This window comes from Lampetra planeri, chromosome 52, assembly GCF_965212315.1.
Source record: "Lampetra planeri chromosome 52, kcLamPlan1.2.h2, whole genome shotgun sequence".
NCBI classification, from domain to species: domain Eukaryota; kingdom Metazoa; phylum Chordata; class Hyperoartia; order Petromyzontiformes; family Petromyzontidae; genus Lampetra; species Lampetra planeri.
In genome coordinates this window covers 5,305,158-5,330,717 of record NC_136158.1, presented here as the reverse complement: position 1 = coordinate 5,330,717, position 25,560 = coordinate 5,305,158, and the positions used below count along the sequence as shown (strand labels likewise).

Below are 25,560 nucleotides of genomic sequence, written 5' to 3'. Positions count from 1 at the left end.
CCACCAACCCCTCACCCACCCCTCCCCACCACCAACCCCTCACCACCACCACCAACCCCTCACCACCACCACCCCTCACCCACCCCCTCACCACCCCTCACCCCGCCCCACCCGCGCGCGCAGTGACGTCACCGCTGTGTGTGTACAGCTGACGTCACGGCGCAACCATGATGGTGGGTCCCTGCGCGTTCGGCTCAGGAAGCAAAGCTCGTCCGCTCGCTTCACCACCACCCCCATCTCAACAAACAAAGAACAAACACACAACAACAACAACATCGCTAATGTAAACTTACTGTCGTCCTCAGGACGGAGTGGACGATGACCCGGAGTTGATGGCGGCAGCTCCGGCAGATCAAGTATGTGGAATGGGCGCGGCCCGTTCGAAAGTTTAATAAAAGTTAATAAAGTAGCGACTGGTGACTGATTAAACACGATGGCAGTGAGATATACGAAGCTTCGATTGTCGGTGCGTGTTCCATCGGGAGCTTCCAGCGCACGCTTATAGTGAATCGATTTTTTTTTGGTTAAAGTCTCCGTTGTCTTCACGGTGCACCTAGCCTGGCACGGGCGGGGCGTCGTTGCGAATGGCGGCTTTCTTGTGCGGGTGTTGTAATCCGGATTGGCAACCCTCTTCTCTAAGCTGTATTTTTACTACGCACGCACAGATAACAACTCCGACGGCTGCTTGTGTTGTGGCCGAAACGTCGTGAGAATTTTTTTTTTAATCATTGTTTTATTTTTATTATTTCCCTTCTACGTGACTTTAACGAAAGAACCAAGAAGATGAATTCCTGCAGTCACGAAATCTTTAAATCGAAATTTAACTTAACTCTATTACAGCAAGTATGTGGTTATATGCGAATTTAGTCTTTGGGTCTCTGCGATTCTCTGGTTCTATGTGAGTCTAGATCTCTGTTTGAGTCTGTGGGTCTCTGTAATTATGTGGTTCTATCTGAGTCGAGATCTCTATTTGAGTCTGTGGGTCTCTGCAATTATGTGGTTCTATCTGAGTATAGATCTCTAGTTGAGTCTTTGTGTCTCTGCAATTCTGTGATTCTATGTGAGCCTAGATCTCTGTTTGAGTCTGTGGGTCTCTAATTCTGTGGTTCTATCTGAGTATAGATCTCTCCGTGAGCCTTTGGGTCTCTGCAATTCCGTGGTTCTATGTGAGTCTAGATCTCTATTTGAGTCTCTGGGTCTCTGCAAGTTTGTGGTTATGTGAGTCTACATATCTCTCCGTGAGCCTTTAGGTCTCTACAATTATGTGGTTCTTTGTGAGTCTAGCTCTATATTTGAGTCTTTGGGTCTCTAATTCTGTGGTTCTATGTGAGTCTACAGATCTCTATTTGAGTCTGTGGGTCTGTAATTCTGTGGTTCTCTCTGAGTCGAGATCTCTATTTGAGTCTTTGGGTCTCTGCAATTCTGTGGTTCTATGTGAGTCTACAGATCTCTCCGTGAGCCTCTGGGTCTCTGCAATTCTGTGGTTCTTTGTGAGTATCGATATCTAGTTGAGTCTTTGAGTCTCTGCAATTCTGTGGTTCTATCCGAGTATAGATCTCTATTTGAGTCTGTGGGTTTCTGTAATTCTGTGGTTCTATGTGAGTCTACAGATCTCTATTTGAGCCTCTGGGTCTCTGCAAGTTTGTGGTTCTATGTTGAGTATCGATCTCTATTTGAGTCTGTGGGTCTTTGCAATTCTGTGGTTATATGTTGTGTCTACAGATCTCTATTTGAGGCTGTGGGTCTCTGCAATTCTGTGGTTCTTCGTGAGTCTACAGATCTCTATTTGAGTCTTTGGGTCTCTGCAATTCTGTGGTTCTTTGTGAGTCTAGATCTCTAGTTGAGTCTTTGGGTCTCTGCAATTCTGTGGTTCTGTGTGAGTATGGATCTCTATTTGAGTCTGTGGGTCTCTGCAATTCCGTGGTTCTATGTGAGTCTATGGATCTCTATTTGAGTCTTGGGGTCTCTGCAATTCTGTGGTTCTATGTGAGTATGGATCTCTATTTGAGTCTTGGGGTCTCTGCAATTCTGTGGTTCTATGTGAGTATGGGTCTCTATTTGAGCCTCTGGGTCTCTGCAATTCTGTGGTTTTTTGACAGTTTGGGTCTCTGAAAACACGGCACTCTTGTGTGAGTGTGGCTCTATGTGAAGTTAGGTATCTGCGAGTTTGGATCTCAACGTCTGCTTCAGTGTGACTGATATATGTCAGTTCAGTATACACGTAACGAATACTGTATACAGCGAGTTTTGTTTTTATAGCATATCAGGGCGACCGCAACGCAAGAAGCCATAAGCATTGGTCACGATTATTCTGCAGAAAGCAGCAGTGAGTCATAAACAGGAAAGATAAATAATGAAACCCAAAACTTAATCCTAACAATTCTAGATTTGAAGCTTTCGTGACTGCAATGATTCATATTCTCAGGTTTTTTCGGTAAAGTCACGTAGGTAAAACATTAAAAGTAATGAAAGTAAAATAAAACAAAACAAAAATAAAAATAAAATTCACGACGTTTCGGAGGCAACACAAGTCTCCGTCATCAGGTGGGACCGTCACAGCCAGATTAGCTGCATCAAGTGAAGCAATGATTCAAAATGTAATCCCTTATAAGCAAGTTGAAGGGGGGGAGGAGAGGGGGGGGGAGTTCATCAGAATGTGGTAGCCAATGAATGGAACGTATCGGGAGGGAGGGGGGGTGGGAGGGGGAGGGAGCCAACAAAACATTTGGCGACGGCTTGGACGCGGCTGCTGCGCACGCCAACACAATGGGCAGAAAGGGGGGAGGGGAGGTCTGATACACATGATAGAACAAAGGAACGAAAATGCCCATGTTTATACCAATGCAGGCTGAAAAATGAAGAGAGTACTGTTAAAAATAACTGGGGATGTTAACACTCGGTGAAGTAAATTAAAATAGTGCCTGTCAGATAAGATGGTCCAAAAAGTGTAATTAAGTCTTTTTTGCGTGGTTAATAACATCTTTCCAGTGATTACTGAGTTTGTACCCATCATCACGGTTGAAATTATGTCTGTGTTTGTATATTTGTATGGCTTCGTGTACAAACCTTTGATGGTAGCCAGGAGGCTTGCAGAGAACCTTGGTCTCGGAAAAGACAATATCATGAGAGCCCGCCGAGTTGTAGCAATGATCGGCAACGGCCGAAGAATCAGTTCTGCCGTGTTTCAGATCTGACTTGTGCTCGCGGACACGATCAGCAACATGACGTTTTGTTTCTCCAATGTAGCAATCACCACAAATGCAACTCAATTTGTAGACTCCAGGATACTGTAAGTCAGGAACGACATCCTTCACAGATGGAATCAGATCACGGATTTTATGCACTGTGCTGAATCGGACTTGGATCTTATGTTTGTTTAGAATTTTGGAGATCTTTTTGGTCACGCCTGCTATGTATGGTAACGTGATAGTTTTGGTCGGAGTTTCATGTGGTTGTTTCTGTGTGGTGGGAGAGACAGCTTGGCGGATAGTACGGTCAGAGTATCCGTTCATCCTGAGGGCCCGATGTACATGTCTTAATTCATCAGTCAGGTGGTGTTGGTCAGAAATGCCATGGGCTCTGTGGTATAGCGTTTTGATGAGAGAATTCTTTTGAGATGGGTGGTGGTGGGAATCCGGTTTCAGGTAGGAATCTGTGTGGGTGGCTTTCCTGTAGACAGAATGTCCCAAGGATCCGTCAAGCCTCCTCTTAAACAGAATATCCAAGAATGGTAGTTTACCGTCTTTCTCCACTTCCATGGTGAATCTGATAGATGGGTGTCTAGAATTGATGTGGTCCAAGAAGTGGTTCAATGCTGGGAGGCCATGTGGCCAGATGACGAAAGTGTCATCCACATATCTCTTCCACAGGGAAGGACGCAGGGTGGATGTCTGGATGGCGTCTGATTCAAACTTTTCCATGAAAATGTTGGCTATAACTGGTGACAAGGGGGAGCCCATAGGGGTACCCTCATTCTGTTTGTAGAAGGTGCCATTCCAGGTAAAATAGGTGTTGGTGAGGCAATGCCTAACCAGCGCAGGTACATCAGAATTCAATCCCTGTTGGACTAAGTCCTCAATTATTGTTAGGGTGTCCGGTACTGGGACTTTGGTAAACAAAGATACTACATCAAAGCTGACGAGAATGTCATCAGGAGATAGTACCATGTCCTTAACCATAGAGACTAATTGGGTTGAGTTGAGTACTGCCGAAGAGGTCTTGCCTGTGAAGGGGAGCAGAGTATCTGATAGAAAACGGGCTAGTTTGTACGTCGGGCACCCCGCTACGACCCATCGTGTCGACGATAAACTCTCCGACGTACAAACTAGCCCGTTTTCTATCAGATACTCTGCTCCCCTTCACAGGCAAGACCTCTTCGGCAGTACTCAACTCAACCCAATTAGTCTCTATGGTTAAGGACATGGTACTATCTCCTGATGACATTCTCGTCAGCTTTGATGTAGTATCTTTGTTTACCAAAGTCCCAGTACCGGACACCCTAACAATAATTGAGGACTTAGTCCAACAGGGATTGAATTCTGATGTACCTGCGCTGGTTAGGCATTGCCTCACCAACACCTATTTTACCTGGAATGGCACCTTCTACAAACAGAATGAGGGTACCCCTATGGGCTCCCCCTTGTCACCAGTTATAGCCAACATTTTCATGGAAAAGTTTGAATCAGACGCCATCCAGACATCCACCCTGCGTCCTTCCCTGTGGAAGAGATATGTGGATGACACTTTCGTCATCTGGCCACATGGCCTCCCAGCATTGAACCACTTCTTGGACCACATCAATTCTAGACACCCATCTATCAGATTCACCATGGAAGTGGAGAAAGACGGTAAACTACCATTCTTGGATATTCTGTTTAAGAGGAGGCTTGACGGATCCTTGGGACATTCTGTCTACAGGAAAGCCACCCACACAGATTCCTACCTGAAACCGGATTCCCACCACCACCCATCTCAAAAGAATTCTCTCATCAAAACGCTATACCACAGAGCCCATGGCATTTCTGACCAACACCACCTGACTGATGAATTAAGACATGTACATCGGGCCCTCAGGATGAACGGATACTCTGACCGTACTATCCGCCAAGCTGTCTCTCCCACCACACAGAAACAACCACATGAAACTCCGACCAAAACTATCACGTTACCATACATAGCAGGCGTGACCAAAAAGATCTCCAAAATTGTAAACAAACATAAGATCCAAGTCCGATTCAGCACAGTGCATAAAATCCGTGATCTGATTCCATCTGTGAAGGATGTCGTTCCTGACTTACAGTATCCTGGAGTCTACAAATTGAGTTGCATTTGTGGTGATTGCTACATTGGAGAAACAAAACGTCATGTTGCTGATCGTGTCCGCGAGCACAAGTCAGATCTGAAACACGGCAGAACTGATTCTTCGGCCGTTGCCGATCATTGCTACAACTCGGCGGGCTCTCATGATATTGTCTTTTCCGAGACCAAGGTTCTCTGCAAGCCTCCTGGCTACCATCAAAGGTTTGTACACGAAGCCATACAAATATACAAACACAGACATAATTTCAACCGTGATGATGGGTACAAACTCAGTAATCACTGGAAAGATGTTATTAACCACGCAAAAAAGACTTAATTACACTTTTTGGACCATCTTATCTGACAGGCACTATTTTAATTTACTTCACCGAGTGTTAACATCCCCAGTTATTTTTAACAGTACTCTCTTCATTTTTCAGCCTGCATTGGTATAAACATGGGCATTTTCGTTCCTTTGTTCTATCATGTGTATCAGACCTCCCCTCCCCCCTTTCTGCCCATTGTGTTGGCGTGCGCAGCAGCCGCGTCCAAGCCGTCGCCAAATGTTTTGTTGGCTCCCTCCCCCTCCCACCCCCCCTCCCTCCCGATACGTTCCATTCATTGGCTACCACATTCTGATGAACTCCCCCCCCCTCTCCTCCCCCCCTTCAACTTGCTTATAAGGGATTACATTTTGAATCATTGCTTCACTTGATGCAGCTAATCTGGCTGTGACGGTCCCACCTGATGACGGAGACTTGTGTTGCCTCCGAAACGTCGTGAATTTTATTTTTGTTTTGTTTTATTTTACTTTCATTACTTTTAATGTTTTACCTACGTGACTTTACCGAAAAAACCTGAGAATATTAATCCTAACACTTATATTTTGAGGTTGTAATATGACAAATATACGGTACAATGGTATGCATACATCGGAAAGTGAATGCAGATAGGTCACGTTACACATTGCGGTGTATTCTACACCAGGGCTTTCATATTTATACATTATTCATAAACCGGCTTGGCAAGTTAGATATAAAAGTTAAACAACCATGAATTCTAGATTTGAAGCTTTCGTGACTGCAAGGATTCATATTCTTAGGTTCTTTCAGTAAAGTCACGTAGGTAAACATTTTTTTCATTTAAATTAATAAAAGTAAAATAAAAATCACGACGTTTCGGAGGCAACACAAGCTTCCGTCTTCAGGTGGAACCGTCACAGCACGACAGCTGTATCAAGTAAATGAGAGATTACAAGAGATACTACTCCGTATATATACTGGTTGAGGGGGGGATGGGCCAGGAACGGCCCACTTTTTATTATTATGGTAAGGTGCGGCTTGAGACTACGGCTAGACTACATAACAAAGGACTGAGCCTTTATTATGAACCATGAATTGCTGCATGTTCATGCCACTGTTGGTGAAAGAGCCTTCATTCCGAGGGAGTTCTAGAGGGCCCGTCTAGTGAGGACATTGGCCTTCTCTTCCATGCTGGACAGACATCTTGGAAGAGGTGGGAGTTAGCCTCGCTTTACCCCACCAACACGCAAACTGCTGATCGGCTTGACTGGTGTACACATGTATACTGCCGGGGGTACACGTGAGTCTTGATTATCCGTGTCTCTGATCGGTGGATTTTTTTTTATAATTTTACACGCTTTATGTAACTCACTCTGTTGTTGTCGTCGTATCCTCAAATCTTGTAACTCAATTTTAACACACTTGCCAATGTGGTATAACTGCAAACTTGGTATACTGATGTCATACTGATGACAATACCATATTCTATCATAAAAAATAAACAAAAAATTGTTTAAATATCTTTTTACACGCTTTCTATGAACTCACTCTGTCTGTTGTTGTTGTCGTATCCTCAAATCTTGTGACTCAATTTTAACCCACTTCCCAATGTGTCCATGCTCAACTAATGTTGGCTGTAAATCACCACAGTCCCATACGTTATGCCAAGCCTTGGGGCCACTTCCTGGAGTCGTGGAGTTCTGCCATTACTCGTACGGTACATTTCCTTAAAGCGTGTTTAAAAAAAAAGTATTCTTCAATATAACTTATTTTTTCCCGTCGCACGGTTGACTCTAGGCAGAAGATGAGGACTCCTCAGATTCCCCGCTGCAGGTGGAGATCTCCGATGCGCTGAGCGAAAAAGATAAAGTGAAGTTCACGGTGCAGACCACGGTGAGGGCGGCTGCTGCTCGGCCACGCTGGCCAGTGCACATACACAAGTTCCAAAGACAAAGACCCCCCGTATAGCCTTTAAATACTTTTGGTGCAAATGCTGTTAGCGAGCAGCATCTATGAAGGCCAGCACGGTACAGGAGGGGTTGGGTGGCCAGCACCATGCCTGGCTGCTTTTGTCTCCATAGTGGCGATGTTTACACATTGCACCAGGTACTCATTTGAGGCCGAGTCGACCTAGGACAGGCCCAGGACTGATTCAGATACTTCGTCACTGGTGTTGGTCATGAGCGGAAATCGAACTCGGGTCGCCGAGGCTCGTAGCGCAGCCCGCTAACCGCTAGACTACCGTTCCTCACAAATACTCTACGCGCACAAGCGCATACACGTGTGTGCACATAGGTGCTAATGTGTCATCAACCGTGGTTAGTCCACTGCTAAATGAATGACTCCGCTTGTCGCCATTTCACACGGTTGTGCGATGCTTCGACTAATTTAAGGCTGCGTTTCATGCTGAACTACCACTGGATGAATACATCTCACTACTTGACCATGCTGGCGAGTGTGGTTGAAGGTGGAGTACATAGAAATGGAATCCCAGAAGTAAAGTACAAGTGATTGTGCAACATTTCCCTCTGCCGCCCACCAATAACTGTTTAAGCTTCAGTTCCTTATCACCTCCAGCGGTGCACAGTTATTATTGCATGTGACTTTGTGTAGCGACGTATTGCAACTCATAAGTCAATGTCTAGGTCTGGTTCCCAAGTAGATGGCCACAGAGGAGGCTAAATGGGTATAAGCAGTGAGCAGCAGAGGTCGCAAACGGGTTTTGATTCCGTACCCGTACCCGGCCGCACCAGGGTCGCAAACGGGTACCCGTACCCGTACCCGGCCGGGTACGGGTAGGGTACGGGTATCAGGTACCTGATTGCGACCTCTGGGATGAAGCCATGTTGCAGGCGCGGGTGGATTGATTCTAGGAACTTGAATTGTGAGAAGAGACAAGACGTTGGGAAATGAGTGACAAACTGTTACTCACCAGTGACTCACGGCCTACCCGTACCCGGCCGCACCAGGGTCGCAAACGTGTACCCGGCCGGGTACGGGTAGCCGGGTATCGGGTAGGGTACAGGTATCGGGTACCCGGTTGCGACCTCTGGTGCGCAGTAACGGTCGTGTGTCGTCACACACCCCCCCTCACCCTCCCCCCGTCCGCCCACACAGACGTCTCTGCCGACGTTCAAGAAGGGGAAGCTGTCGGTGTCGCGGCAGCACGAGGAGTTCATCTGGCTGCACGACTCGTACGTGGAGAACGAGGACTATGGAGGCATCGTCGTGAGTGCCTGCCGAACGAGCACCTGGGAGCGATACGCGTGGGGCTTTTTGTGTTTAGTTCAAGGGGAGGGCGGCACCCTGCTGCTCCAGAGCCGCATGCGGCTCCTTAAAGGAGTGCTTCATGACGTAATTCGCATGCATTGCGGCTCTTGACATCTAGAAAAAAAAAATACCGGATTTTTAAAAAATGCCGTTATTTTGGTTGCCGACCCCTGGTTTAGTTTGTTGTCCTTCCTCCGCACCCCCAATTCGAACGGTTGGCTACATATGGTGCGAAAGAAGTTCAACATACATTGAGCACACGGACACGTCTGTGCCACACCGCACACGTGGGATTGTCAATTATAAGTCAGCGTGTCGTGCTGCGTTATCACACCGACATGTGCAATTTTAACTAATTTATGCATAATTTTTTGAGGTGGCCAGGTAGCTCAACAGTTCAGTATCTTGTAGGTTGGTTTGGTCGACCATATATCGAGGTGTTTCTCACATGTCTTGACTTTATTTCGAGTTTACTGTCTGGTGGCTGAGGTCAGTACTGAGCTGACACCGTTGACATCCTTGGTTCAATTGGAGACAGTCGTCTTTAATTAAAACAAGTTCTCAGGTGTAGCCCTGGCACCAATGACTCCTTCACGTAAAAAATTGTTCTATATTTAATTGGGATAAATTCTAGATTTGGGAATGACAATTATCAGTCGGAACTGTCCTTATTTAATACGTGCCCCCAGTTTTTACTTCGAAATACATGAGGAACAAAGTGTGTGTTACCATCTTGGGAAAATGGCAAGTGTGCTAACTGTTTATAACTACATGTACATGTAGTGGCTTTGTACGTGTTTGTGTCTGTGTGTGTATGTATATACGTGGGTTAGGGGAGTAGTAGAGTAGCGGTGTTGGCACGCAGTGCTCCCCTCACGGCCAACACCAGTGACGACTATCTGTGCCGGTCCTGGGCCTCCCCTCGATCGACTCAGCCTCAAATGAGTACCTGGTGCAGTGTGTAAACATCGCCACTGGGGAGACAAAGGCGGCCAGGCATGGTGCTGGCCACCCACCCCCTCGTGTACCGTTCCGGCCTTCATAGGTGCTCACTAACAGCACTTGCCCCACCAGTCTGTTAAAGCTGTATGGGAGGGGGGGGGGGCTCTTTGTGTTGTGTACGCGTGTCCTGTTCCTGTGCGACCAGATCCCGCCGGCGCCTCCGCGGCCCGACTTCGACTCGTCCCGCGAGAAGCTGCAGCGTCTGGGCGAGGGCGAGGCCACCATGACCAAGGAAGAGTTCTCCAAGATGAAGCAGGAGCTGGAGGCGTGAGTTGCAAATGAGCGAGCGAGCGATCCTCATTCTCGCATCCGCGCTCTCTCCGTTATACTAGCGGTTGCCCCCTCAAGCTTAATCAGAATCCGAATGTTTATACTGGAGGAATCCGATGAGCTATAAAGTTATTTTTCACAGGTGTCCAGTACAGTATGTAGATAAGCCAGCTAAGATTAAGCCGCCTTTTGTTATGCTTCTGGGTGGGTAAATTAATTAAATACGAAAAAGGAGAGTACTGTTAAACGCTGGGGATGTTAACAGCTGTATTGATCAGCACTCCAGATGATTTGGATATTTGTGTAATTTACCTTGCAGTTTTGAGGCCGAGTTAAATGCATTATCGCGGTAACATGCAAGATTGTACACGTAACGGATCTTGTGTAAATCCAACAGGGTCAGTCAACACGGGTCGGGTCACGTTCACTCGGGCACTCCTGCGTTTGAGTAAACACAACTTCGTTGTTTTCTCCTCTCAAAATTTGGGAGTTACTCAACGGAATGGCTATCCCTCCTCCCACCAAGGTACGAACATCGGAAACACAACTCTGTTATGTTCTTGTGTGCGGTGCGACCATCCCACTGCAGAGAATACTTGGCGATCTTCAAGAAGACGGTGGCCATGCACGAGGTGTTCCTCTGCCGTCTTGCTGCGCACCCCATCCTGAGCCAAGACCGCAACTTCCACATTTTCCTGGAGTATGACCAAGAGGTAGTCACGTTTAAGCTCTTTGCAAGTATAACAGTTTGGGAGTCTTTATTAATAACCCTCTCCCGTTCCAGTGTGGTCCGTGTACGTCATCAGTTTGTCTTCCGATTCCGTTTCGATGACTTGCGTGTACATCATCAAAACGAAACCAGAAGATGAAATAACTTTATCGGTAGCGAGGCTCCCACAAGGCCATGCGGGGGGACGGCTTGTGGCACAGTTTGGCGTGAGCTATCATAGAGTGTGGTCATGTTGCTACAGTTATGTGCGGTGAATACAATGTTTTTTAAAACAATAGCGCTATGCCTCTCTAAATAAAATTAACTCTGAGCCGCTTGCGTGCAACTTGCAGATGTCTCGGGACGGGAAATTGTTAAGTGGTGAATTGGTCTGATCACGTTGAGATGTTTGACTGTTTTCGCAGCTCAGTGTGCGTGGCAAGAACACCAAAGAGATCTTGGGAGGGTTCCTGAAGAGCATGATGAAGTCAGCTGATGAAGTCCTGGTTTCCGGAGCAAAGGTAGAGTATTTTTTAAGCCCTCTCGTTACACATGGGTGGCCTGGTAGCCAATTTTACCTCTCTGCTAAGTTTGCAATGTTGTTATTGCAGCTGTCTGTTAATTTGTACGAGACATTTTTACCAAAGCATACTGATGTTAAATCGATCCAAACTACGTTTTTTGAGACACGGACGTAATATTATATTTTAAATCCCCTGTTTCAAAACATAGATGAAAATCTTCCCACAGACTGTCTATCGGTCATGAGGATTTAAACATATTTCACCATGCTGGTCAATGTGGTTTCCTGAAGAGGGGTTCAGGAAAGGTTTATGTGTCACTCCCCGCTGATGTTTGCCATGGTCGGGAATGAAATTCAGGTCGTTGGGTTCATAGTACAGTGTGAAGAACCGCTAGTGCCACTTTTTTTTCCGTTCACACAAAAACTCACAATAATAGACCATTTTATGTTTTATGTTGTAGCGCAAATGTTAAACCAATGTTTTGAAAAAAACATTAGTAACCATATCATTGCATCTTGGTGAAATTATATACCCTTAATTATTTTGTAAAACAACATTTCAAGCATCTGTGGCTGATCACATAGGTGTGTAAGCTGTTGTGTGCTTTTTTTTCTTCAACAAGCAGATATGCTCGGACACTTCTTTGTGCCTGCCCAACAATGCCTTTTATAGTCTTATGTCTGCGAGGCATGAAGGAAAGGGTTGTTTTACGAAGTCCTTGTATGTTCATGGCAATACATTTATGAAAACGTGTCCTGTCTAGTGCTCTCTTAAGTCTGGTTATGAGCACTGCTGTGAAATTCTAACAAGCTTTAAAACGCCCCGTGCTGCACTGGAATGACGTGAAATGTTTATGGGTTCTGTGCAGGACTCGGATGAGTTCTTTGAGCACGAGAAGATTTTCCTGCTGGAGTATCACATGCGCGTGAAGGAGAGTGCACTCAAGGCCGACAAGATGACGAGAGCGCACAAAAGTAGGTGGCGACACTTTTAAAAACTCGCTAATAGTTTCGTTTGGGTAAGATCCAAGGGGTCGACAAATTGAAGTAACGAAAAGAGATTTTTTTTTTCAAATTAATAAATAGCGTCACGAAGCAGCCTTAAAGAGCCGCATGGGGCTCCGGGTATAATGCCAATCTCTAACTTTAACCCTCCACCACCCAGCAACAAAGCCAAACAAATAAAGTTGTCACGTGGGCAAATATGCATATTAGTTTTGTTTCGAAGAAAAACTGTAATGTTTGCTAAGTAACATTTTGCCAATTAATCGAGTGATTGATTTTATTTGATTACAAGGGTAGTAAACATTCAACCTTGTTGTTTTACAATAAAAAAATATATATATACACACAGTAAAACCTCGATATTTCGGTATTTGATCATTCATAATTGGGGATAATTCTGCACGCCTGCGCTTTCGGCATATATGCAGTATTAGTAATTCGCCATGAGCTGAATTGCCGTACTGAATGGTACAATTTCGGCATGCACGTGGAGCGACGCCGTCACCACAACCAAAACAATAATAATTATAATGCAAGTTATAACGCGCGCAAATTTGCGGACGCAACGGCCGCAACTCAGACGCACGGAGCCAAGCTCAGAGTCGCTCGAACGCACGTGGTTGTAGAGGTGAGTTTTTAAGTGTCTCTTGAAGGAGGCGATTGAGGTGATGCTGCGAATGTGCAGAGGGATGATAGCGCTCCAGACTGTTGGGGCTGCCACCGAGAAGCGGCGCATAGACATGACCATCCTGGATCTTGGTATCAAGAGGAGGTCGTGAGTCGCGCTGCGCAGGCATAGCCTATTGGCGGCATACGTGGTGAGCGTTAGTGCAGACCCGTTGCTTTGGACTTTACATTGTTGATGCACTGTGCAAACCAACCCTCTCAGAAATGTCGTCTACACCTACATCAAGAAGTAGTAGAAAGGGACTGTAGTATAAATCCCTTAGTCTGTGAGACAAATCCAAAGATTTGGATATAATTAATGCAGGGTCTGTCAATGCGTATGGTGTGTGAAGATTTTATCGGGGCAGGAGGCACTGGGGAGTAACCGTTGTACATAATTCGGAATATTGAATAATCCAGCGAGGCCAAAGCCCCATTTGTGTAAAATTAACAAGGGTTTGCTGTGTTCTTGGTTCTTTTGGTAAAGTCGTCACGTAGAAGGGAAATAATAAAATAATAAAAATAAAACATAATAAAATAATTCTCACGACGTTTCGGCCACAACGCAAGCAGCCGTCCTCAGGTGAAGACCAGGTCTGCCGGGGAGACAGGCCATTCAGACGCTGTCTCCCCGACAGACCTGTTCTTCACCTGAGGACGGCTGCTTGTGTTGTGGCCGAAACGTCGTGAGAATTATTTTATTATGTTTTATTTTTATAATTTTATTATTTCCCTTCTACGCGACTTTACCGAAAGAACCAAGAAGATGAATCCCTGCAGTCACGAAAGCTTTAAATCGAAAAGGGTTTGCTGTGTTCATTATCAAAATATTGCTTGCCTTTCAGCATTCTCATTTTCCTAATCAACCAAATCATTTCGCATATTTGCCCATAAGACATTCTGCTGGGTGGTGGACAGGTTATAGTTATTGACTGGCAATATACCGACATGATCCGACACACAAAAAAACAACTTCCGCATCGTAACATTGGTCATGAAAGCCCACATAAAAGACGACACTTGAAACATTCGCTGCTCCTATGCGTGCCGTTGTGCATTACTCACTGTATGTGCACTTGCATATTTTACCGCTGTGCGGTGCATTGCGGCCTGGAAGCGTATTATTAAATAAAATGTAGAATACAATTACAATTCCTTGTAAGGGAAACAATACCAATGAATAACAATTGAATGATTACCAATGTATTATATCATTACAATACCCTCCCCCTCACCGCCTCAAATCACTGCACCTGAATGAGTTACATGATGACGTCACTCTGCTGCTGCTCTATTTAAGAACGGGAGCAAGTGGAGAGCCTCACCATTCTGGCAAATCGCCTGATGATGCTGGATGTAATTACCAGCGAAACGTCGTACTCAAACTTTAAACAATGTTGATTCACTCTTCAACACACCGGTGGGCTAAAGTAGTCAACTATTTGTCCTTTGTAAACGTGACACATTTTTTTACTGTTTGTTTCGGGTGGTGGAGGGTTACGACACATTTATAAATAACGCCATCTAACCCAAAAACCTTTATTATGAATAATATTGGTCGCGAAAGCCCTACGTGTGAAACTGCATTGCATAATTGCTACCTTATTTGCCGATGCTCTGGAAAGTAAGACATCCCAAACTTGCGTCCAGTGTCAGAAAAGTTACAAAAGCCTGGTCACATGCACACAGCCTTCTACTGGAGTAGAATGCAACCCCTAACTTTTACTTTAAAATGTAGGGGGGTTGCATCTTATATTTCAGAGAATTTGGAACATCTTTGACATCGTAGAAGGTCATTACGGTAATGTCAGGGCACATATATACACACTGGTTGTGGTATCAGTTTTTTTTTATCATCTCTAATCACATTTAAAGCCATCTGTCGATCCACTGTTGTTTGAAGCCCTGTCGGGCATCGAGGTTCACCTTGCTGCAGCTCACTGGTCAGTGTGCGTTCATTAAATGGCAGGGTTGGTCCCAGGAAGGGTTCAGATACAACTCCCCACTGATGTTTACTGTGGGCGGGTAATCAAACTCAGGCCTCTGGGTTTATAGCGCAACGGGCTAATGTTTGCGGGACACCACTTTGAATTTTAAGTGTATACATTTGTTTCCTTTATTATGGTTACCATTGTCTAATTTTACAAATGTACAATTTGTTCGATAGATATCTCTGAAGATTACATTGGCATCTCCACGTGGCTCTACAGCATTGGGGAGCAGGAATATTCCAAGCTCAGCAGGTGAATATTGAGTGAATTTACCTCGCCTTCGTTGCTACGTGTGTAAATTCTGGGCGTGAAATTAATCGCGTTGATTTATTTCTCTTAAGAGTGTTACAAGGCTGACTTTATTTCCACTTTCTGTTTTTTTTTACAAATAGATTTTTGCAGCTGTCGTCTGACGTGTTTGAGAAGTACCGCGTGAGTAACGCCATTATTTATTTGTTTAATACTTACGTCTTTTCATTCAACAGTACATGTATTTTATGATCGTGGTGGGTTTGATGTGAATTGTGATTGTTGATGACGATGTATGATAGTGGTGGTGATAAAATAGTTCATGTCATATTGCTAAGATGGGCATTGTGGTCAATTTAAACTGCATTGTGTGCGATGATGCCATCAATATAGTTCTCTTCCCAGCCTAGCCGTTTACAGGTACATGTGCAGCCCATTTGTCAATCCACTGTTTGATGAGGGGGCCATTCCCTCACCATGGGGGTTATTTGATGATACTTCGTCACACTGGTCAGTGCATAATACAGGTTTTTTTTGGGTTAGATGGCATATATTTATATAAATGTGTCGTTCAACCCACCACCACCCGACACAGCCAATGAGTAAGGTTTGTCACTTAAACAGAATGTGCCAATTCGTTACTAGTACAGCACTAACCGGTGTGTTGGAGAGCAAAGCCACAACATTTACAATCTGAGTACGACGTTTCGCCAGTAATTACAACTAGCTTCATCAGGCGACAGCTCAATTGCCTGATGACGCTGCTTGTAATTACTGGCGAAACGTCGTACTCAGATTGTAAATGTTGTGGCTTTGCTCTCCAACACACCGGTGTGCTGTACTAGTATACTACACTATACACTAAACTACTATACACTCCACTATACACTCCACTATACACTACACTACTATACACTACACTACTATACACTACACTATACACTACACTATACACTACACACTAGTGCTATACTAGTAACGAAATGAGATCGGGCACATTCTGAATAATTAATTTCTGAACCTCGTGTGAACCTGTTCTCTGGGTCAGCTCGGCCTAAATAATCTCAAAACTGGCATCAGAACTAATTATTTTGGCCAAGGTGACCAAGTGTAATAAAGATGGCCCCATAAACTGCTCATGGCTGCTTTGGAGTGTTTCCCATCAATAGGTTCAGTAAGAGGGAAACTTGATTTGGCGCTTTCGTGACTGCAGGAATTACTCTTTGGTTCAATCGGTAAAGTAAAGTCGCGTAGAAAGAGAAAATAATACATTTTCAAAATAATAGCATGCTATTATTTAATGTATTATTTTCTCTTTCTACGTGACTTTGCCGAAAGAACCAAACAGTAAGAGGGAGTTGCTTTTGTCTACTTGCAGAAGCAGCAGGGCAGGGTGGCGTCGGACCAAGACCTCAAGCTCACCGATCTCCTGCGATACTACGTACGGGAAACCCAGGCAGCCAAGGTAAAGCAGTGAACTCCGTTGTGGTGTTACATTTAACCAACCCGTCATTATCGAAATGCATAAGCCAAGCATTTATCTTCGTACACTGCGATTGGTTTCACTATTAAGTGGATCTCCAAGACTCAGGTGAAGTTTTTTTTGCAATGGCAAGCAATTTGACTGCCAATGTTTTTACCGATTTTATAAAACACCTCTGCAGACACCTTTGCATGGCAAAGTTTTTTGGAAACATTTGTCGGGAAACTTTTTTCGGCAGTCGCATCATCAGTGCCTCATTGTCGCAGGCACATAAAAAAACAGGTACATAAACTCAAACACAGCGAATATATATTCGCTAACAGTACTAGCCCCAACATTTTGTATTGCTGAATGGTGTGTGAGCACAGTCAAGAAGGCATCTGCCAGTCATCTCAATCTGTTAACCCAGAACACCCTGATCTGTGTGTCCCATCGCCTGCCAGCAAGCGATGATTCGCTAGCGTGCAGGTGACGCGTGTATTTGGCTGCAATACATTTCCACGTGGTAAGCCACTTGGTTGAGCTGTCATTTGTGGCCGGGTCGCTTCTGAAAAAGAGCTATATAGCTCAGTGGGCCTTACCTGGTAAAATAAAAATAGTTTTATAGTTTTCGGTTTATTCAACACTTTCACATGGCCTCAAAGTGCACCTAGCCTGCCACGAAGGCTGTGGTGAGGTCACCAAACGACCGTTTTCTTGGTTCTTTCGGTAAAGTCACGTAGAATGTAAATTATAAAATAATAAAAATAAAACATAATAAAATTATTCTCACGACGTTTCGGCCACAACGCAAGCAACCGGTCCTCAGGTGAAGAACAGGTCTGTCGGTGTTCATTCAGACGCTGTCTTCTCGACAGACCTGTTCTCCAACTGAGGACGGCTGCTTGCGTTGTGGCCGAAACGTCGTGAGAATTATTTTATTATGTTTTATTTTTATTATTTTATTATATCCCTTCTACGTGACTTTACCGAAAGAACAAAGAAGATAAATCCCTGCAGTCACGAAAGCTTTAAATCGAAATGTCTTCTTGGTTCTTTCGGTAAAGTCACATAGAAGGGAAATAATAAAATAATACAAATTTTACAATAAAATACAATTCTCACGACGTTTCGGCCACAACGCAAGCAGCCGTCCTCAGGTGAAGAACAGGTCTGTCGTAAGACAGCGTCTGACGCTGTCTTGCGTTGTGGCCGAAACGTCGTGAGAATTATTTTATTATGTTTTATTTTTATTATTTTATTATTTCCCTTCTACGTGAGTTTACCGAAAGAACCAAGAAGATGAATCCCTGCAGTCACGAAAGCTTTAAATCGAAAAATAAAAATAGTTTATAGTTTTCGGTTAATTCAACACTTTCGCATGGCCTCAAAGTGCACCTAGCCTGCCACGACCGCTGTGTTGAGGTCACCAAACGACCGTTGTTAACGTCGTGCCCAGGACCTGCTGTACCGGCGCGCGCGCTCGCTCGTGGACGCTGAGAACACCGGCAGGGCCCTGGACAAGGCGCGTGCCAAGGGCAAGGACGTGCAGCAGGCGGAGACGCAGCAGAAGGTCGCCATGCACAAGTTCGACAGCCTCTCCACGTCGGCACGACAGGGTACACGCCTGGCGAGATGTTAACTCCCTCGCCCCCGATGTGCGGGAGGGCGTGGGTTCGATCCCAATCCTGATGCCGATTGTTGTGTATTTGGAGTTTGCATGTCCTCTCTGATCGCGTGGATTTTTCTGCAGGTCCTCCTGTTTTTCCCTCCACATGTAGAATCGGCGTGTGTGTTGAGAGTATTTGGCTACTATAAATACTCACGTGATAAGCCACTTCCTTGAGCTACTACTAATTGTGGCCTGGTCGCTTCGGAAAAATAGCTAATATAGCTCAATAAAAGTAGTGGTCGTAGTATTTGCAGCACTTGGATTGTTGCCATTTGGTTACCCATCGCACAACGGGACGGCACAGCAACAAAGTTTTACATAGGACAGCTGTTGAAGGTGGACTGGAATAAAAATTATAAAAAATAAAGAAGCGGACGAGAGTGTTTGCGTGCTTTTTGGAATGCTAAATATGATGTTGAACAATCATGGCAATTTTCATTATGAATAATGCCTGCCATGGTAGCATGCCGCAATGCATGCTTAGAATTACACTGAGAAACAAAGGAACATGGATTAAACAATTTGCACGAGTTAGAGCAATCGTATTGACTGTTCAAAAATAAGTAAATGGGCTTGTGCAGGACACGTATGTAAGCGGAATAATGGCTGGTGGTTCAAACTAACAATGGTGTGGGGGCCCGAAGGAAAAAAAATATGCCCGAGTGGGTATACACTGCTCAGAAGGATCGATTAAATCTATTTAAACTATTTACTATTTTTATTTTACCAGGATAAGGCCCACTGAGCTATGTAGATATTTTTCAGAAGCAACCTGGCCACAGATTATAGTTCAACCACAAGTGGCTTATGTGGAAATTTACTTCAGCCAAATACTCTTTAACATGTGCCACCAATCTAGATTTGAGGTTTTCCCACCTGATGATGATTGCTTGTGTTGTAATCGAAACATCGTGATTCATTTTATTTTATCCTACGTGACTTTGCCGAAAGAACCAAAGAGTATGTGCCACCAATCTTTAAATTGCACAAATCTTGTTGGCAAAGTTTGCAACTATTACACCCTTGCAAACGAGAAGCCCCCTCCCCCGAAGGGATTAATTTTAACTAAATCCGGTTTAATCGGCAGCGTGTAGATGGATTGTTGCATTGCAGGATGGGAAATATTGACCATGGTTTGGTGAGAACTTTATTCAGAGATAGGATTGATCGTGGCTGATGATGATGGGAACGTATATGCGTGTGTTCGCCGTGCACGTTTGACCTGCATTTTATTGCGCTGTTTCAGAACTGATGGACTTCAAGATGAGGCGAGTGGCAGCGTTCCGCAAAAACCTCGTGGAGATGGCCGAGCTGGAACTGAAGCACGCCAAGGTACAGCGACGACATCAGACGATACTAACACTGGCAGACGATACTAACACCGGCAGACGATACTAACGCTGGCAGACAATACTAACACTGGCAGACGATACTAACACTGGCAGACGATACTAACACTGGCAGACGATACTAACACTGGCAGACGATACTAACACAGGCAGACGATACTAACACAGGCAGACGATACTAACACTGGCAGACGATACTAACAATGGCAGACGATACTAACACTGGCAGACGATACTAACACTGGCAGACGATACTAACACTGGCAGACGATACTAACACTGGCAGACGATACTAACACTGGCAGACGATACTAACACTGGCAGACGATACTAACACTGGCAGACGATACTAACACTGGCAGACGATACTAACACCGGCAGACGATACTAACACCGGCAGACGATACTAACACTAGCAGACGATACTAACACAGACGATACTAACACTAGCAGACGATACTAACACCGGCAGACGATACTAACACTGGCAGACGATACTAACACTGGCAGACGATACTAACACAGACGATACTAACACAGACGATACTAACACTGGCAGACAATACTAACACTGGCAGACGATACTAACACTGGCAGACGATACTAACACTGGCAGACGATACTAACACTGGCAGACGATACTAACACTGGCAGACGATACTAACACCGGCAGACGATACTAACACTGGCAGACGATACTAACACTGGCAGACGATACTAACACTGGCAGACGATACTAACACCGGCAGACGATACTAACACCGGCAGACGATACTAACACTGGCAGACGATACTAACACAGGCAGACGATACTAACACCGGCAGACGATACTAACACTGGCAGACGATACTAACACTGGCAGACGATACAAACACTGGCAGACGATACTAACACTGGCAGATGATACTAACACCGGCAGACGATACTAACACTGGCAGACAATACTAACACTGGCAGACGATACTAACACTGGCAGACGATACTAACACTGGCAGACGATACTAACACTGGCAGACGATACTAACACTGGCAGACGATACTAACACTGGCAGACGATACTAACACTGGCAGACGATACTAACACTGGCAGACGATACTAACACTGGCAGACGAAACTAACACTCGCAGACGATACTAACACTGGCAGACGATACTAACACCGGCAGACGATACTAACACCGGCAGACGATACTAACACCGGCAGACGATACTAACACTGCAGACGATACTAACACTACAGACGATACTAACACTGGCAGACGATACTAACACTGGCAGACGATACTAACACTGGCAGACGATACTAACACTGCAGACGATACTAACACTGCAGACGATACTAACACTGGCAGACGATACTAACACTGGCAGACGATACTAACACTGGCAGACGATACTAACACTGCAGACGATACTAACACTGGCAGACGATACTAACACTACAGACGATACTAACACTGGCAGATGATACTAACACTGCAGACGATACTAACACTGGCAGACGATACTAACACTGGCAGACGATACTAACACCGGCAGACGATACTAACACTGGCAGACGATACTAACACTGGCAGACGATACTAACACTGGCAGACGATACTAACACTGACAGACGATACTAACACTGGCAGATGATACTAACACTGCAGACGATACTAACACTACAGACGATACTAACACTGGCAGACGATACTAACACTGGCAGACGATACTAACACAGACGATACTAACACTGGCAGACGATACTAACACTGGCAGACGATACTAACACTGGCAGACGATACTAACACAGGCAGACGATACTAACACTGGCAGACGATACTAACACTGGCAGACGATACTAACACAGACGATACTAACGCTGGCAGACGATACTAACACTGGCAGACGATACTAACACCGGCAGACGATACTAACACTGGCAGACGATACTAACACTGGCAGACGATACTAACACCGGCAGACGATACTAACACCGGCAGACGATACTAACACTGGCAGACGATACTAACACTGGCAGACGATACTAACACTGGCAGACGATACTAACACTGGCAGACGATACTAACACTGGCAGACGATACTAACACTGGCAGACGATACTAACACAGACGATACTAACACTGGCAGACGATACTAACACAGACGATACTAACACAGACGATACTAACACTGGCAGACGATACTAACACAGACGATACTAACACTGGCAGACGATACTAACACTGACAGACGATACTAACACTGGCAGACGATACTAACACTGGCAGACGATACTAACACTGGCAGACGATACTAACACTGGCAGACGATACTAACACTGGCAGACGATACTAACACTGGCAGACGATACTAACACTGGCAGACGATACTAACACTGGCAGACGATACTAACACTGGCAGACGATACTAACACTGGCAGACGATACTAACACTGGCAGACGATACTAACACTGGCAGACGATACTAACACTGGCAGACGATACTAACACTGGCAGACGATACTAACACTGGCAGACGATACTAACACTGGCAGACGATACTAACACTGACAGACGATACTAACACTGGCAGACGATACTAACACTGGCAGACGATACTAACACTGGCAGACGATACTAACACTGGCAGACGATACTAACACTGGCAGACGATACTAACACTGGCAGACGATACTAACACTGGCAGACGATACTAACACTGGCAGACGATACTAACACTGACAGACGATACTAACACTGGCAGACGATACTAACACTGACAGACGATACTAACACTGGCAGACGATACTAACACTGGCAGACGATACTAACACTGGCAGACGATACTAACACTGGCAGACGATACTAACACTGGCAGACGATACTAACACTGGCAGACGATACTAACACTGACAGACGATACTAACACTGGCAGACGATACTAACACTGGCAGACGATACTAACACCGGCAGACGATACTAACACCGGCAGACGATACTAACACCGGCAGACGATACTAACACAGACGATACTAACACTGGCAGACGATACTAACACAGGCAGACGATACTAACACTGGCAGACGATACTAACACTGGCAGACGATACTAACACAGACGATACTAACACTGGCAGACGATACTAACACATGCAGACGATACTAACACTGGCAGACGATACTAACACAGACGATACTAACACTGGCAGACGATACTAACACAGGCAGACGATACTAACACTGGCAGACGATACTAACACTGGCAGACGATACTAACAGATGATACTAACAAGCCAGTCGGCTACAGGGCCTTTGGTATGGTTGACATGAGATTATGATGTAATGCGCTCTTGAGATGATGAAGTGTTTAAGCACCCTGTAAATGCAAATCAGAATCTTTATTTCATCCTGGAGAATTCCGATGCGCTTTGAAGATATTTTTCTCAGATGTGCAGTAATCAGCCTTATGAGGATTCGCCTGTTCCGTGGGATGAAACTTACGACGGGGGATATAATAGAAGCGTGATGGCCGTCATACCTAAACAAAATGACGGTCACACGTGGCAGCAATCTGACCTCATGTGGCAAGGTCAGTGCATACTCTTAGGTTTTTCCGTAAAGTCACGTAGGTAAAAAATGAAATTAAAATTAATAAAAGTAATAATAGAAATTTTTTTAAATAAAAAAATAAATTTTAAAAAATCACGATGTTTCGGAGGCAACACAATTCTCCGTCATCAGGTGATTTACTAGATTTGCTGTATCAAGTGAGGCAGGGATTCCAAGATGCATCTTGGAATCCCTGCCTCACTTGATACAGCAAATCTAGCTGTGACGGTCCCACCTGATGACGGAGACTTGTGTTGCCTCCGAAACGTCGTGATTTTTATCATTATTTTATTTCTATTATTACTTTTATTAACTTTAATTTCATTTTTTACCTACGTGACTTTACCGAAAAAAACCTAAGAGTATGAATCCTTGCAGTCACGAAAGCTTCAAATCTAGAATGGTCAGTGCACCTTACCCACTGTTGAAAAGCCATGAGATCAATTCAACTCGCCCGATCACTTTTTCTTGGGTCAATAAATTGACTATCACTTTGTTGGAAGTTAGCGGTGGTCATCCTGTGGAGTTCTAGATTTGAAGCTTTCGTGACTGCAAGCATTCATACTCTTAGGTTTTTTCGGTAAAGTCACGTAGGTAAAAAATGTAAATTAATAAAAGTAAAATAAAATAAAAATCACGACGTTTCGGAGGCAACACAAGCTTCCATCTTCTGGTGGAACCGTCACAGCACGATAGCTGTATCAAGTAAATGAGAGATTACAAGAGCTACCACTCCGTATTCTGTGGATTATCTGCCCCCCCCCCCACGTCGGAATGTGGAATATCCAACAATGGCCTCAGGGTCGCCAATGGAGATGAGCTACTACCCACTGCTCTCGTGAACACGCCGACTTGATTTTTTAATGAGGTTCCTCACGTGCCATGCTCTTCCAAATGCTCGAGTGGATAAACCAAATTATCAGGTCATGGATATTTTTTTGTTCATCTCGACCTCGTTTGCATCAACTACATTTTAAGCTTTCAAATGACTCCCCCATTCATTATAATTGGTGCAGCGATCTGGGAAAAGTTCTCTGGACTAAGATACATGCATACAGAATATCCACCGATTATACGGATATCCAGCGCTGTATATACACTGAACAGAAGCAGCAATGTTAACTACCTCGCCTGGTACGCAAGAGGTTGCGGGTTCGATCCCGACCCTGACGCCTGTGTATTTGGAGTTTGCATGTTCTCCCTGGGTCATCCGGTTTTTCCCTCCAAGCTCAGAAACATGCGTTCAAACTATTTGGCTGCTATACATTTCGACGCGACGATACGTCGCTTTGTTGAGCTATCATTTGTGGCCAGGTCGCTTCTGAAAAAGAGCTGTTATAGCTCAAGTGGGCCTTGCATGGTAAGATAAAACATACCATTGGAACCTCATTTGGCAGTAAAAAATATGATAATTGTTTTTTTACCCTTCTATCTGGCAACAAAACTGACACCTTTTTTACAAGGAGTCATGTTTGCATAGACCACAATACCTGCAGTCATAATGCAAACAAAAAACATAACTCTGATAATGTATGCACCGTCCTTGAAAGTTGATTGGTCCACTCCCGAGACAGCTTTCCTTAGAGCCTAGTCTCACATGGGTTAGACCAGATGACGCCAAAAGGCGCGCTCTAAGGAAAGCTACCTCGGGTGTGGACCAATCAACTTTCAAGGACAGTGCATACATTATCATAGTTATGTTTTTTGTTTGCATTATGACTGCAGGTATTGTGGTCTATGCAAACATGACTCCTTGTAAAAAAGGTGTCAGTTTTGTTGCCAGATAGAAGGGTAAAAAACCAATTAAGATAAAACATACTTTAGTTTTTTAGATTAGTACAGTGTGCGTGAACTACCGAATTTTAATGCCGTGTGTTGTGTCGTACAGGCCAGTTTGCAGATGCTGAACAACAGCCTGACAGCGCTTCAGAACTGTTAGGGGACCAATGGATGGATGTACGCTTGAAGGCACCAAGTAGTCACGAATATTTGTATCTTCCGCACGCGTTGTGTGTCACAACATGAGGGCACGTTGTACGTTTATAAATCCTGACAAGCATCACTGAAAGGAGTGTTAAAAAAAACTTTTGTTTACTGTATTTTCCCTATGTAAATGCAATAAAATACAGAAAAAAATCTTCCATTTCTGGGTCATGGCAACTGATTTTCGCATAGGGTCTCATTGTAATTGAGGAAACA

The 25,560-nt window shown here is 44.7% G+C and overlaps 1 protein-coding gene across 1 annotated transcript; it reads left to right on the top strand.

Moving 5' to 3' along the window:
* Positions 1–110: 110 nt before the first annotated feature.
* On the top strand, positions 111–25,502 carry LOC144734581 (sorting nexin-6-like). The gene is made up of 14 exons (XM_078616828.1): positions 111–173; positions 306–356; positions 7,398–7,493; positions 8,718–8,828; positions 10,018–10,139; positions 10,732–10,855; positions 11,277–11,372; positions 12,244–12,349; positions 15,213–15,288; positions 15,429–15,468; positions 16,664–16,750; positions 18,207–18,366; positions 19,666–19,751; positions 25,250–25,502. The coding sequence occupies exons 1-14, from the start codon at positions 168–170 to the stop codon at positions 25,298–25,300; spliced, it is 1,212 nt and encodes a 403-aa protein (XP_078472954.1). The 5' UTR covers positions 111–167; the 3' UTR covers positions 25,301–25,502.
* Positions 25,503–25,560: the final 58 nt, after the last annotated feature.

Coding starts and splice junctions, on each gene's coding strand:
- LOC144734581 (XM_078616828.1), top strand. Junction 10,140..10,731: donor ATGAAGCAGGAGCTGGAGGC/GTGAGTTGCAAA, acceptor ATCCCACTGCAG/AGAATACTTGGCGATCTTCA. Junction 15,289..15,428: donor GAATATTCCAAGCTCAGCAG/GTGAATATTGAG, acceptor TTTTACAAATAG/ATTTTTGCAGCTGTCGTCTG.